Below are 16,061 nucleotides of genomic sequence, written 5' to 3'. Positions count from 1 at the left end.
ACCCTGCGGCGTGACAGAACCAGCAATGCTTTCGCATTATTGGACCTAAGCAGACTTAAGTGCACCCCTCGAATTTCGTCTCCCAGCTAAACTTTTGACTCGTTATTAAGTAAATAATAAAGCTATTTCACTTGAACAAATGCCATGATATTCTTCCTGGCGTCCCTTCTGCATTCACGGTCCTTGACAAATTTCACGAGTGCGTCGATTTTCGCAGCCGAGGACCACTTACAATGCAAGCTCGAGCTTTGTGAATGCATCTGGGGTAAGTGGCTTCTAAGGTTCATAACTCGTTCATGCCGCTTCTTCTGAACGTTAGACTGCTCACACAACGTTTATTTCCTTTTTTAGAAATCAGTTTTCGCATCCAACGTCCACAGAGGATACATGCGTCAATAAGGATCACCTTTCAAATTTTACTTGTTTCTTATAAGACAACATACACCAGCGGATCTTTTCTGCAGGCTTTGCTATATAGTGGCTGATACTCTCGCATGCATACCTGAATTATAAACGAGGATTCTGTGATTCGATTTTACTCTCAGCTATAGTTGAAAATATCCACACAAAAAAAGACTGATGACGCAAATGCTCACTCAAATATTCCGCAAAGGACAACAAAGCATCTTGAATGACAGTGCAGTAATTATTAGGCACCTGGCTGTAGGGAGCGCTGTATAAAAAGCAGCTGCCTTCTCCGACTGCGCTACCAACTGCTGTGATCAGCCGATTAATACGTACTTTCCTTCGCTGTAGCTGTTTTCATATTTATGTATGTCGCCTTGCTATCGGCCGACACGAAACCGCATCACGTGCAACTTCAGTGTGCACCTGAAACGTCTGTTCCTATTTAGCCCAGGATGTCTTGACTAGGATGTACGCGACTCGGCATAATATGACTGAGCTTGATAATTTTCTACGGGATAAGTTATCTGCTAAACAGCCACATTTTCTCTTTTTAAGCCATGGAAAAAATGCCATCATTTCTGTCGAACGTAGCGGCTATTCAATGCTCCGACAACGGCGTACCTCCGAAAATGATAAAAACCTGCCTCCGTAGTGGTCCTATAGTAAGGCCCTAGCAGGAACCGGCGTAAGGTTCAGTATGTTGTTACAATAATGGGAGAGGCTGAAAAATATGTTTGCCGACCTAAGAAAACGGGCCATACTGCATGCCCTAGTCAAATTGTCGTATTATTCGCGTAATACTATATGGCTGCGTCTCGATGCATGCAGAAAGGTGACAGCATCATGGTGGAAGTGGCCCGCGGCGGCGGCTCGAAGGAGCAGATACCGATGGTGATGAGGGTTCCGCGATTCGGGAACCGAGACATGGCTCCCTGCCTCAGCAGCCATTCTCTGCTAGGCTTCGGTGACATCCTAGTTCCCGGTAGGGATGCACCTACCTTAAGCTGTTCAACGAATGACACTTCGCTGCGCAGTGCTTTGTGGCGCGCAGCTTGAATAGCTAGTGCAACTCTTGGGAGGGATGGAACTAGCAACGATAGTTCTGTGGGTTTAATTAGTACTAGTTTCTGTCCGAACACAATGGCTTTAAATTGCGGGGTTCACATGCTGCTTGTTGCGAACATTCCGCCCTTTACCACTGCACATACTAATACTCCCATCCTCCCATTGTACCCCCCCCCCCCTTTCTTCCTAGACCCAATCCCTACCCATCCCAATCCCAGCAGAAAGCACTACTGTCTAGCGCTGCCCTGGACTTGACCACCTAGACAAGCCGGGCAACTATAGCGAATGGGACCCTGACTAAGGGCTGCATCTCCTAGGGGCCTCCCTCCAAACTCAGTTGATTAGAGTCTGTCTCTCTCTCTGCAGCCTGTTCCAAACTATTGCCGCGAAACCTTCAAAACAGTATTTGTTGTTTTTTAACAGCCGCCAGCATACAGGCTTATCACTCTGATTCTGGACCGCGTACCAGTTCCGTAATCTTTGTTCGTTAATGCTCGATGTCGCGAGTCACACCTTTATCAGTTTTGTTGTAGCGAAAGATGCACCGAGATCTGTCTCGAAGGTTCCGGCCACTCGGGTGTCTTTCCACAATGTTCCAGCCCGTGCTGGTAGCTGTTTGCGACGTTATCTAGATTGTTCTGTGCAGCCTTTAAATTGAGCGTTGCCGAGTGTGACGGGCATTCTTTGTTCGACGATCGACGAGCACGTTTTTTGCTATCGCCACCGCCGAGTCGCTTAGTTCTTTTGCGGGCGCAAGTCAGCCCAAATAAAGAGTGTCTTTAGTGCAATCATCGACATTGCACCCTTCATTTGTGTCGTCGACCTCGTCACCACTACGTGACACTATTAACGTTTCTCATTGCGTCGTTATGTGCAAGTTGTTAAACTAATTTTCAGGTACGAAACGCGTCACGCGTTTTTCTACTAAATGCTTAAGGCTCATTAGGCATTAGCTTTATGTAAGTCTTTGTTTCGGAGCTAACCGTACCCAAGGCTGCTAAAAAAAAAAAAAAAAAATATCGAAAATGGAAAACGTGAAGTTGGGAAATTGTAACTTTAGAAGTTTATTTTTCGCGCAAATGCTGTCGGTCGAAGAAAACAAGCAACACTATCTTGGGTTTACGCATTTCCTCCAGTATCACCAATACATGCAAACTAACAGTGCAATTGCATTTCACCAGGGATAGTGCTTCATGAGTACTACTTCCGTCATAGATCTCGCCAACACACTTCAAGCTCATTTTTCATTTTAACGGCTCATAAAAGTGGAGCTTTCTGGTCACAGTGTCGAGTACATTCAAGACAGATATTTTTCCTGGCTTTTTGTGCCGTTTTTGTATTTTATAGTAGTATTTTTCACGCGGTCTCTAAATTCACGCCATGCGTGCTTGGGTCAAGTTACTCAGGCGAGTATCTTACCCTCTCTGAGGCAGTGGGGCAGTCCTATGCAATTAAAGCGACAATTCTTTCTTTTGTTCTTAAAGTTGGCTATTTTCAACTTTTTCAACTTCTGTTACTAACGTCGTATACAGAATGCTTGAATCGGCTTCACAGGTGTGCGCGAGGATAAGATGCTGATGCATGCCAGCAAGTTGACATGTAGACCCTGCACCAGAATTCAATGCTGATGAGTCGCGATTTTGCCGTTTGCGTTTTCCATTACGGTGTCCCTCATAGCGTGAGTCATTTCGGGACGTGCACATTATAAGACAGTGCTGTTTGACTCGCTGCAATGCTGTTAAGAATAACTGCACCATACGCATTTGCGCGTGCAGGCCTTCTGACCGCATTTCTGCGTGGTTTTGACCTCATCAATGTCGGGGCCTGCTTATATTTTCCCGTATCCATTGTGTGTAAGTGTGCACCTCTATACTCAGCATGTTTTCGGCAGTGCAAGAGGGAATCAGCGAACGGCATGGTGGTTTTAGGTTGCGCAACCATACGTAATTTTGATCAAATGAGTATTTTATTTTTTTTTTTTTTTTAGTATGCTCGCTTCATTGGTATCACTCCCAGAGCGCTGAAATGTCACTTTGTCCGACAGTGCACCCACACGTGCCTGCCACCGTCGTTCGAAGCCGTAGTTCGAACAATGAGTGTGTGTATTTATGTATATGGTTATGTGTAATATGATGCGCGCCACCATGTCTAACCAAAAAGTGCATAGGAGAAAAATCGCTTTAGAAGAAGTACTAATATTTTGGCCATCTGTTTACATGCTAGGTGCTAGCGAAAACTGTGGCAAAGTACAGTTTTATAATAAGGCACCGAAAGCAAGATGTCGTTGTCATAACCTCCGATGCTGAGCACCCAGCATTATTTTTACACAATATCATTATTCCATCACGCACCATTATGCTACATTACCGCTGCTCCAGCAGTGGAAAGAAAAAGTAAGCTCACTAGTTCTTTCTTTTTGTGGTGATAAACTACCTTGAACACAACGTTACGCGACAAGTCTACAAGAAGCACATCACTCATTTCGAACCTACCCAATGCACAACTATCGTTATCGCGTAAACAGAAAGATGCCCAGGGCCACTGCCGGTCTCGAGGGAGAGCGCGCTTTTCTTCTCTTACGGCCTCTCCAAGGAGTCTGTTTCCACCGCCGCGCCTCAGTGGGGTCGCCACCGCCCCACTGCTGCTCCTCCGCTACAGCCGTTCACGCGCAAGGGAAACGCGCGCTCGCTTTTAGCTTCGCCCGCGTCAGTTGCAATCGGCAGATCCTGACATTTCGCCCCTTATGCTTTATACAAAGGCCGTAATCAGCATCGAACATTTATCGTGTACGAGGAACAAAATACAGTCAACAATCCGCTCACGCGCGCGCGCGCCTTCGTCAGTGCGGCCGGGCACGGTCGAATGAAGCTTCGGGTACACTTCAACATTTTTTACCCCTACGTTTTGTAGAAAAATAAATTTACCAGGCTATGCAATGTGCCTTTGAATGTTTTAAGCAGGTGTAGCGCGACCTGACATGAGTGCATGGCGAACTGTTGGGTGGAGATTCTGTCAACCGCTACCGTTTTCGTTCAGAGCAAAAGAGGACCGGCGAAAATTCATGGCGCGTCTCAGATTCAGAGTAAGGAACAAAAATTTACCCATATAGTTAAAATTTCAGTTGTCTAGGGGAGTCCATGGGCTGTTCTAGCTTCATTCAAAATATACCGGTCGGTTGAAATTGTAGTCTCGCGACTGACGGGCATGTATGACATATAATATGATAAGGCTACCCAAAACTAATAAAAAATAATATGCCTCTGCCCGTGCACACATGTATGAGAGACGTAGTTTGTTTAATACATAGATAAACAATAACTTTTAATCAGGGAAATGGGCATAAACAGTTATGCATAATTGAAAAGAGTGGCAAACACTAAAAAAAAAATATGGACCTTCAAAGTTACACATTGTACTGCCTATTCATCAATTCATCAAAATGCGACTTGCGGCTAAAAAATTTGCAGTCTCAAAATCTTCCTGCATGGATTGTGCACATAAGGAGTTGGCCTCTCGTTCCTGTCTGTCACTTTCTAGGCATAATTAATTGACAAGATGGATACTGAAAAATTTTCAGATACTGGAAGCGGACCTTATAATATCAGTTTCAGTTTAGTCGTTCAGTCGTGTCCGACTCTTCGTGACCCTATGGACCATGTCACGCCACGCTTTCCGGTCTCTCACTATCTTCCTAACATCACATAACTTCATCTGCAGTGCCTCGAGGATGCCATCTAACCAACGCGTTCGCTGCCTACCCCTTCTCCGGCGACCCTCAACCTTTCCCAACATCAAATCTTTCTCCAGCGACTCCTCCCTTCTCATCAGATGACCAAAGTAGCTGAGCTTTAACTTTAAAATTTGACCCTCCAATGAGCAGTCAGGGTTTATGGTCGACAATATCGACTGATTTGATCTTCTGGCAGTCCAAGGAACTCTCAAGAGTCTTCGCCGGCTGTTGTCAATTCCTTCCGGGCAACTCAATGGTGAATTCTCAAGCGCTGATTGAATCAGGATCTTAAGTACTTCGAGAACATTTGTGTGTAGTAGGTGCATGGCAGCTTTTTCAAAAAAAAAAAAATTGTCCAATAGGGCAACAAGCTCTGGTTTCGGATAATGCCGTCCACTAGAATATCGTCCTCGTAGAAGAGTCTACATGGGGCTGCTTCTTTCGCTAGTTTCAAGAAGAATAGCGCAAGCGTCACACTCGAAGTTGACTAACTTAACGATATATCCAGCGACGTAAGATAAACCGGAATATGTGACAGTGGGTAATGGGATGGCAGGAGATGCCATCACTTCCTTCAGTTCCTCGGCTACTGATTGCGGCATGGCAGAATTTTTTTTTTTTTTTTGGCAAAGACGCAAGGTGCCTTCCTTTTGCTCTCAGATGAAACGTCCGTCTTGACAATGTAGTCAAGCGCCACTAGCTGTTATGGCCCTCGCATCTAGCATGTCGTTTCCTTCCTCACATTACCCTTACTTTCCCAAAGAGAGCCTCAATGGGGTCGCTATAGGGCTTTAAATGTGTCTTCAGTGAGTGTGTCCTTATGTAACGCTTTAGATGTTTCTTGCATACTTTCGATATAGCAGGTGAACTCATTTGTAAGCCACTGCATCGAGTATCACCTGCGTCATTTATTGGCCTCTTTTTACTACTTCCAGCACAAGTGGTGTCATGAATATCAAAGCTTTTTTATTGTTTTCATAATAAGCTTAATATCATGTAAAAATTTCAAATTTCATTAAAAGAACGTTTATTTGAAAATAAAATAAAGATTATATTACAACACATTTGCTAATATATGAATTATAATAACATTTAAAACTCAACCTTACAACATTTACTTTGACTGTATACTAACACTTTATATCACGCAAGCATTCTGCAATTTACATTACAATTGTATGAAATTATTTTCATCTTCGGTGCTACATGGATGGTTTCGTATCTAGCGCTGAAAGACGGTTTTGCTGTTGCAGACAAGTTGCTGTCATGTTAGCCTTGAAGAAGCTTCGATGTGATCACTCCTCATTCAGTTTTTTTTTTTTTTGTTTTGTTTTTTAATTCCTATTCTTGTACAGGCTTGGGAAAAATTCGGCTTAAAAGGGACAAAAGTAGCTACCGTGCCGCAATGTATGCCATATGCTTGTCGAACGTTTGCTGAGCGACAGTGTTTCTTATATAAAGACTCCGTTCACCTGTGTAGTACATTGACGAAATGCCGCTGCAGTATCTACCTTCTGTGTTCTTTCATTTTGGGGCTACACTCACCACAAAACCCGCGAGCGACAGCGCGAAACCAGGCAAAAGCCACCCGCCGCCGCTGAAGCAGATGCGGAGCGAACAGTGAGCAGGTCGCGCCCCTTGCGGCGGCGGAGAGCGTGACTCAAGGAGAAACGTTCCCTTAGTTCCCGCGGCGATTGAGAAGGCCGTAAGAAAGAGCGCGCGCTCTCCCTCGAGACCGGCCGTGCCAGGGCATACGTTTTTTGACACGGCGGAGCTTTTAGGTGGAGGACCGTGGTTCTATCCTGATTGCTCGCGCATCTGTCTTCCTTTTTATCTATTTCTTTATTACATGAGTCATTGAAAGCGAGTCGTGAGGAGTCCCTTCCCGAAAGCGAAAACTTGCATGGGTTAGCATTTCTCACCACATTTTGGTGTGCTCCTTTAGATAGTGAGCAAAAAGTATTAAAAAACGCACGTACAGGAAAACTTTGGTTTTTAAGCAGCCTAAGTTATATAACTGAAGTGGCCAACGAGAACGCTGACCTTTTTAATCGATGGAAACATGGACAGGACCACAGCTCAAGAACATCATTCATGTCTTAATTGACCTCCTGTGGTGCTAGTATTTTTCTCTCCCATTGGCATTTAATCAAACAATTCGCGATTTCATGTTCGGCTAACCTGATTGCGAAGAGGTAGCTTTATTGTTGGTTTGTTTCAAAAATTCCACTAAGTTAGTCGTGTGGTCACATGGCTGCTTCCCGACTTCGTAAATCCTGCTCTTAGGCAAACGTCGACACCGACTGACCTGCAGCATGCGTTGAAATGCTCTCTTCTCCATTTCTCCAACATTGCGCAGTCTATGGCCTGGGCCTGCTAACGACGTTTCTGGCCCTGATCCTGATGGGCCAAGCCCAGCCTGCCCTGCTGTACCTCGTGCCTTTCACGGTGATTCCAACGCTAGCCATTGCGTGGTGTAGGGGCGAGTTTCAGGACATCTGGAATGGAATACTGGTAAGTTTTATCCTATTGTGATCTACGTGTTTATATCAACTATATACAGTTCAAGATAGCGGCATGAGCACATCTCGAAACTAAGCGGGGCAAAAAGAATGCCAGCTACCTACGAATGGCGTACCATTTTCCCAGGTGGGAATTGTCACTCGCAGCAAAATGACAGCGCTTAGCTCCATTAAAGTACGCAATTTTTCTCCTCAGAAGAGTGGATGAGAAAGGAGATATATTTGTTTTGTTAGGCGGGAGCTCAGTCACTGACAGCCATCAGGACCGTAACGTGGTGGGCTAGCTCGTAGTCTGCTGGTACGGAAAGCACTTTCTCTACTTCAGCCACCGCTTTGCTTAGCTTCATCACTGCGTAACTTTTTCACTACAATCAGGCCTTCACAGAAAAGGGGAGCCAATCCGGGTGACTCATCGTGCTCAAGGTGCAAACCGTGCTCGTCTCGAAGCTTGCGGACCACAGGGCGACCGAAGACATCAAGGTAGCTGGGTTTGAAGGAGGCCCAAGTTGAGATGTCAGCTCGTAATTGGCATACCATGGCTTGGCTATACTTGCGTGATTTATTAGGACGTTGTCCCACTTATTGCGGGTGCTTACGCGCTTGTAAGACGAAAGCCAGTATTCCACGTCTTGATTGTCGGTACCGCTGAAGACCGGAGGGTCCCGCTGGTGAGGCACTCCTGAGCGCGAAACAGACGGTACCGAGGACGCTGGGCCGGAGCTGTTCTTGCTGGAGCCAGTCATCGAGGTCGGAAGCCAGTGGCTGCTGAGCTCCAGAGTGGGAAAATGGGATATAAATCCGCGTCCTCCAAGTGTTAGGCGGGAGTTCAGCCACTGGTAGCCGTCACGACCGGAACGTGGTGCACTATAGCTCGTGCTGATCCGCAAAGCACTTCTTTCTCGGCCTCAGTCACTGCTTTGTGTTACCTCTTCACTACATATTTAAATAAGAAAAAAATGTGCTTGCATGAATTCCTATATAATATCTTAAGCACTCGACTTGCGAAGTCTGCAATAACGAACTACTAATTCCAGGCCGATATGTATGTTCAGAGTCAAGACCTTGGTCTGTAACGCTGCTCGGAGCCATCGTTTCTTTTTTTTTTCCACCACCTTCGCTGATCCACGAGGGGTCCCCAACACGAATGACTGAGAACCACTAAAAGATGGCTTTACTTTTATATTATTTAAGATCTTTAGTTTAGGTTTAGTTTAGGTATGGTGCGCAGAGACTGGTCCAGAAAGCTAGAGCGATGTGCTGCGGAGAAAAGAGAACGAAATAGAGCATCAGAGCTCGAACAGAGGCACAGACTGTGTTCCTAGTACTAAAAGGCTGCCATCATATACCATTGCTGCGTCACAGAGGCCTACTAGAGCACTTTGGACAAGTATGTCCTCCGAGTATACTATACTGCTCACATAATGCTATTTCTTTGCAGCCCCAGGAGGAGAGTCATTCAGAGAGTGACGTTTCACTTTCCGAGACCATCCTGGAAACATTTGAACCCGACCCGAGGAAGCTGATTTCTCAGCCCGTGCAGCCCGCATTTCAGCCTGCGGGGTCATACGGCGTCGGCCTGGCAGATGCGCCGCATCATATCGCTGCCGAGAAACTTTTCTAGCAATTACTCGCGCAGTAGTAAACTTTCATCTTTATCATTTTTCTATCATCATCATTGCCCTTGAAATAAGTGTAGCGTGCGCACTGCTCTTCAGACCGAAGTAGCGGATGGCCGCAACAAAATGTCGTGAAGTGCTCTTGTCACGCTAACCGAGGTGCTGCTCTGAGGGATCATACCACGCAGTCATCATTGGTATTTGTATCGTGATAATCCAACAAGTCGAAGTGATTACACATGTACTATAGTATCATAATTAAATTCCCGGTCATGTATATCTAAAGAAATCGTATTATGTTATGTTAAGCCACACGGGAATTTTACAAATCCCCTATAATATAGGGCGCTCGCTCAGTGATGAAATACTGCATTTTACCCCTGTGATGAAAGGTATATCACGTGCCTAACATTCCTTATAAAAAAAAAATCAAGCTGTTTTTCTCGGATAAAGAAAAGGCATCAGCGCCCACATCGAACGCGTTACTAGACACAACCCCCCTTCCCCCCCGCCCCCCTCTTCATGTTCCTAAGGATATAAAATACGTAGTGTCCCACTTGTCTTTCATTTCTGTATCATTACAGTATTTTCAAAACACAAGTGTCTACTGCTTAATAATTACATCGACTATACAGCTTACGATCATTTCATTTTAGAATTGCATGAAAATCGACCTCATGGGAGACCACGACGGCAAAACGGAGAACAAAAAGGAGATGGAGCTAAAAGAATCTTCGTATGTCACCGTCAGTAGCGCGGTCTGATTTGGGAATGATATATTCAGCAGAGAGCGTGCACGAGCTGCATACTTGAGAAAGACTGCAAAATAAGACAGCGTTATTATGGCTACCGAAGGCTCAACATAGCAGCCATTAGTGAATATGCCTTCGGGGTCCTTATTTCAGGTAACACGCTCTACGTCCTACGCCATAATTGATTACCGAAGGAATATTGCCACATAGAGCAAGCACAGCAGCTATGTGGAAGTATCACGGGCCGCACTAATTCACCGCCATGCTAGGTCAGAAGTCGGGCGGAGAGCGTCGTGGTAACACGCTGCTTGTAGCTGTGAGCTCTGTGGGAGAGTGCGGCGCGCGCAGACGCGCACGAAATCGCCAAGAAATTGACCGCTTGGGTGGAAGATATGGAAAAGTGAATGCAGGGAGAAATTGCTAAAATGGAAGCTCGCGTGATGCAAAGCTACAGGCAAGCGTCGAAGAACTGAGACGCTAAACAACAAAAAAAGTCGAGCAAAACTGAGCGGACAATACGTTCGTAGAGCTGCATCTGCGAAAACGAAGACTTCAAGCTTACGAAATTGGAAGAAATTTCTGGATGCTCGCCGCGTAATTCCAAAATTCGAGTCTCTGATTACAGTTGAAGATTTTAATGCGAACAGCTTTCTCTGGTGTTAGAAAAAAACTGGCATCAGCAATATAGAATATGGCTAATTATTCTGGCGAACCTGCAGCACCATACGAGAATATACAATATAGTGTGTCAAGGAACACATGCCGTGATTTGAAGCTTGTAAAAAATGTTAAAAATTGCGAGGGGCAGAACAAGCAAAAATCATTGGGCAGTGACCATTATATCCTTCAAAGTTGCCTACACCACAACAAGCACCGCAAAGAGACAGCGGGCAAGCCAGGCTCACGGGCTGGTTGCTTTTTCAGAAGTCCCAGGACCCTCAACTCAACTAGTTACCAGTGGGCCCATTACGAGAACGCTGCGCACCTCAGTGATTGCCCCGGCAGTTGGAAACCACCTGCTCCACCTGCTCTAGCAGTGTTAAAGTATGGCTCCATTAAAGAGGGGTTTCTGCTGAGTGAGCACAGGTGGAAAGATGAATAGGGATAGAGAGAAAGCGGATGGGACCCTGCTTCGCGGATCATTTTATGCAAAGGGCAGAAACTAATTTTCTCTGTCCTGGGTTCAAGAAAATGCAATAATGGTTCTTCAAACTCACTGCTTCGTGTGTGTGTGTGTGTGTGTGTGTGTGTGTGTGTGTGTGTGTGTGTGTGTGTGTGTGTGTGTGTGTGTGTGTGTGTGTGTGTGTGTGTGTGTGTGTGTGTGTGTGTGTGTGTGTGTGTGTGTGTGTGTGTGTGTGTGTGTGTGTGTGTGTGTGTGTGTGTGTGTGTGTGTGTGTGTGTGTGTGTGTGTGTGTGTGTGTGTGTGTGTGTGTGTGTGTGTGTGTGTGTGTGTGTGTGTGTGTGTGTGTGTGTGTGTGTGTGTGTGTGTGTGTGTGTGTGTGTGTGTGTGTGTGTGTGTGTGTGTGTGTGTGTGTGTGTGTGTGTGTGTGTGTGTGTGTGTGTGTAGGGGGGGGGAGGTCCCAGACCCCTGTTAAAACTGGTGAGGGGTCCCAGACCCCCTGACTTTAAGCCCTGGCTCCATCTATGGGAGGCCAGGAGAGGCCTCACCAGAAAGTGGAAGCAGCAAAAACAACCTTAAGCTAAAAATTAAAATAGCTGAAATGACAACCCAAGCAGAAGAATAAGCGTGTACCTTGGCCAGGACACCTAACAAAATTCAAATCATTGAGTCAAGCCCACAAGCCTCCTGCGATGCCTGGTCGAGCCTAGCAAGACACTGGGAGAACAGCAACGGAACCTCAAGAGGTACCGACGAGCATCTGGTCGCACCTCTCACGAGAAAATGCCTGTGTACGAAAAAATATGACGAGCATGTGCTACAGTATGGAGGAACTTCGAGGTGGAAGAAATACAGGCAGCGCTCGCCAGAACGTGACAAAACATGCGACGTGATGAGCTTACTTGCAAACATGGGCGAGTAGTCACTAGACCACTTGACGGAATATATTGATGAGAGGTTAAGGGCTGACAAGCTGTCCCTGGCGACGTACCAGCTTTATCCCTAAAAGGAAGTGAATATACTAGCAACCTCCGTGCGATTTCGCTCACTTCGTGTGCCGGCAAGCGGACGGCGTAAGCAGTGCGTAGAAGGCTTAGATGTGTTTGTAGGAAAATGATACATGCCCCAAACCATGTTTGATTTCAGAAAGTACCTATCCACGCAAGACGTGCTGCTGCAGAGTTATTGACCCACCCGCCAAAAGCAGCAGTCGAGCCATCTTAGCCTTGTATCTCAAGGGAGAGTTCGATGATGTGAAGCAGACCAAAACCGTGGATACCTCCGGAAGATGCAGTGTGGAAAAAGAACTTTTGAATATATTAGAGACCTTGTAGAAGACAGACAAACCCATATAAGGATTGGTGATGCGTGGTCCCAAACAATCTTTATGGGAGCTAGAATACGCCGCCGCACCTCTCTCCCCTGCTTTTCAACATTGCCCGTTTGCATTTGCCAGAACAACGGGATTGCACAGAGGGAATTCGGCACTCCTATATATGCTGACGACATCACTTTATGGGTGACTAAGGGCAGTCTAGGGGAAATGGAAGATGTACTTCAAAAGGCTTCTTTGACTGCCCAGAAATGTTCGGAAGAGCGCAGGCTGCGCTGCTCTCCGGAAAGGTCAGATATTCTCATCGTGCGCACGGAAGATGAGTCACGATGTTTCGATTCCCGAGGTAAATGCAATGCGTATCCTGGGGCTACTTGTTAACAGCAAAGGTACCAACGCACCAATGATAGTTAAGCTCCCTAAGTATGCTAGCAAGTAATACGAATTATCACCCGCATTACCACTAAAAAGAATGGTAAGATGGAGAAAGACACTTTTCATGTACGTTTATCAGTGCCTTCCGGTGAGTAAATGCGGCCTAAATCATTTCGATGTCATAATTAGAATGGCATAGAAGAAGCCGTTGAAATTGTCGCTAAAAATATCTACGGAGCTATTGCCACAGTTGGGGATGCACAATATGACGGACGAGCTGACTGAGGCCCATCTCTCAAGCCAAATTGTCAGGAATAAAAACTGGACGCAGGGTGCTGAGAGACTCGAAAATAAGGCTGCCCTTGCTAAGCGGAATCAAGAACAAGATATCCCGAATATCATCAAGCACGGAGGAGTGTGAAGGCCAATACGTTGGAAAGGAGCTACCTAAACTGGAAGCGGCAGTCTTCGTGAATTCTGCGCTTCCTGTATGAGGGGTCTCGACTATATTGGTGGGGCTTCAGGGACAGACGGTCGATGGACTTTCTGTTTGGCACGGGAAAATTGCAGAGTTGGAAAAGGAGGTGATCGCCATGGCATGCTTCGCATCCCAATATGCGGGGCAGGATTGCGCCGCTAGTTTCCAAGATCCTGAAACGTTCTATAGCATGCTCTTTACGCAAATACTTTATTTGGATACCAGGTCAGATAGCTATAAGGCATTTTGCCCAAGGTAAACAAGTCGTCTTATAGACGTCTGAAGTAGCACCCAAGACAGCCGCTAGACATTTACAAGATGCCTTGACAAGATGAAAGGTGCTTTTATACATGTCTTGGTACATCTTGTAGCTGTCTTCTAGCTCAGCTAATGAACCCACTTTTTTAAGGTACCAAGACGTCCTACAAGATATCTTCTAGAAACCATCAAGACAGTCTTAATGTCTGAAATGAGCTCTGGAATCTCCTGCAGTGCTCAAAATTATTCATTCACTGCTATTTCCAGCAAAATTGTCTGGAATGCTTGTGTATTTGTAGAGGTTTACAATACCACTACCAGACAAAAATATAAAGCTTCATCAGATAATATTACAACTAAATCTGCATTGCCATCAGGGCTCTTTCAAACATTCAGTTATGATGCAAACTAAACTGATGTACATTTGTCGATCATTAATTCACATACAACTGTTGTTTAGTTACCGAGAACTATGTTTTTTGTCTCAAAGCATGCCACATTTCATGGTGAAAAGCCATCAGTTAGGTGCTCGTTGGAAAGTTTGGTAGTAACTGCACCGAAAGGTAGGAAATAACAAGAGTAAACTACAGAACTTTTTAATTTCCTCAGCATTATACATTGCAAAACGACAACTTAAAAAATCTGACATATGTTAAAAGCAAAGAAAGCCACAAGCAACAGTATGCAAATGACAAATTGCGGTTCTCCAAAGCCTAATATTGTACTAAGAAAGAAAACCCCAGAAACAGCCAAACCAGAAACAGCGCCTCTCGTCGTCCTTTCCCGGCGTCATGTTCCGGAGAAGGGGTCTGGTCTGAATGGTCGTCTTCCACTCTTCCGGAAGGGCTTCCTTGAGGGGTACTGGCTCAATCTGCTATCCTATCTTGCGTAGGACGGCTCGTCCATGTTTCGTGTGACTGAGCTGGATTCTCTGATTAGAGAGCTAAGGGCTTCAATGAGCTCCTCCACCGTGTTGTGAGCGCCCATGTCTAGCAGTCTTTGCGTGGACGAGTATATGGGTATGCCCAGTGCTTGCTTTGTTGCCTTACGAAGCATCGTGTTTAGGGTGTCCCTATTTGCCTTCGTCAGCTGGTGATAAGGGGCGGTGTAAGTAACCCGCGACACGACTGCGTATCAGGCGCAATGACATCGTCCTCTTTGAGGCCTCCGTTTCTGTTAGATAGGTACCCCTCTAATCATGCTGAATATTTGTTCGGTTGTAGTCTTGATCTTTGTGACGGCGGCATGTGCCTTCCCGTCGGTCTGAAGTAGCAGGCCGAGGATCCTAATCTGCTGTGTTGTTTTGATGGCCGTTCCGTCGATGGTGACGATCACGTTCGGCGGCAGAGCTCTTCCTTGGATTCCCCGGTTGAATCATAAGCAGATCTGATTTCTGGGGAGCGCAGCTCAGTCCGCACGATTTTGCGTACTCATCCACGGTCGTTGCCGCTTCTGCAAGGCTTTCTCCATCCAGGCATCAGACCCGGCTCGAGCCGTCCACACCGTAATACCGTCGGCGTAGAAAGCGTGGTCCACGCCTTCGATTTGCTTGAGCTAGTAGACCGGGCAGGGACAGGAGGGCCAGATTGAAGAGCAGGGGCGACAAGATCGATCCCTGTGCGGTGCCCCTATCACCGAGCTCGACAGGGTCTGACTTCTTCTCCCCTATCCTGATGGTCGCTGTTCGGTTTGACAGAAAATCCTTGATGTAGCCGAATGTCGTTCGGCCACACCTGGTCATATTCAGATTCCGCAACACGCTCGCGTGGGACACGTTATCAAACACTCCCTTCAGGTCGAGGGCGAGTATCCCGCGCGGCGCGTGCATCGTTGCCGGCTTGACGACCAGTTCGTGAAGTTGGATCATATCACGTCTTGGGTGCTGAGATGTTGCCTGTAGTCGTACATTGTCTCCGGCATCTGATCCCTTTCTTCGAGGAGCTTCTGCAGGCGGCGAAGGACCATGCGTTCCATCACCTTCCCCGCGCAGGACGTGAGGGAGATGGGCCGCATGTTGTCTATCGTGAGGGCCTTGCCGGGCTTTGGAATGAGGCGGACCTCGGCATCCTTCCATTCCTTCGGCAACCGCGAGCTCTCCCAGGCTTTGTTGATGTGCCCTAGGAGGCCGCGGGCCGCTTTACCGCTCATATTGTTACCGAGGAGTTTGCATGTTTGAAGTGTCTAAAGATACGACCGACGTACCCATTCGATTCTCGTAAAGATACGGTGGACGTCGATATACAGGCTCATGGCTATATGCACGTCGAACGCGTTAGTCACACCGCGACTCCCGATGAGGTGCTACGAAGAGTTCATCCATTCTAACATAGATCACGCTCTTCACTCAGGATTGTGTACGGCAAACATCGCTTGTCACGCACATAGCTGCAGGCGATGCGACGTA

At 46.4% G+C, this 16,061-nt stretch overlaps 1 protein-coding gene across 1 annotated transcript in view; it reads left to right on the top strand.

Annotated features, from left to right (window-relative positions):
• LOC146184974 (signal peptide peptidase-like 2B) overlaps positions 1 to 9,346 on the top strand; it is a 41,877-nt gene extending 32,531 nt beyond the window's left edge. Inside the window, exons 10-14 of the mRNA XM_084605854.1 lie at positions 218 to 265; positions 1,237 to 1,390; positions 3,249 to 3,326; positions 7,563 to 7,717; positions 9,164 to 9,346. Coding sequence (XP_084461980.1) covers positions 218 to 265; positions 1,237 to 1,390; positions 3,249 to 3,326; positions 7,563 to 7,717; positions 9,164 to 9,346 — 618 coding nt within the window. The remainder of the gene's footprint in view (positions 1 to 217; positions 266 to 1,236; positions 1,391 to 3,248; positions 3,327 to 7,562; positions 7,718 to 9,163) is intronic.
• Positions 9,347 to 16,061: the final 6,715 nt, after the last annotated feature.

Source organism: Amblyomma maculatum, chromosome 6 (assembly GCF_055883805.1).
Source record: "Amblyomma maculatum isolate TAMU_Amacu chromosome 6, ASM5588380v1, whole genome shotgun sequence".
Taxonomy (NCBI): domain Eukaryota; kingdom Metazoa; phylum Arthropoda; class Arachnida; order Ixodida; family Ixodidae; genus Amblyomma; species Amblyomma maculatum.
Note: the sequence above shows the minus strand (reverse complement) of the source record. Positions and strands in the feature narration are given on the sequence as shown.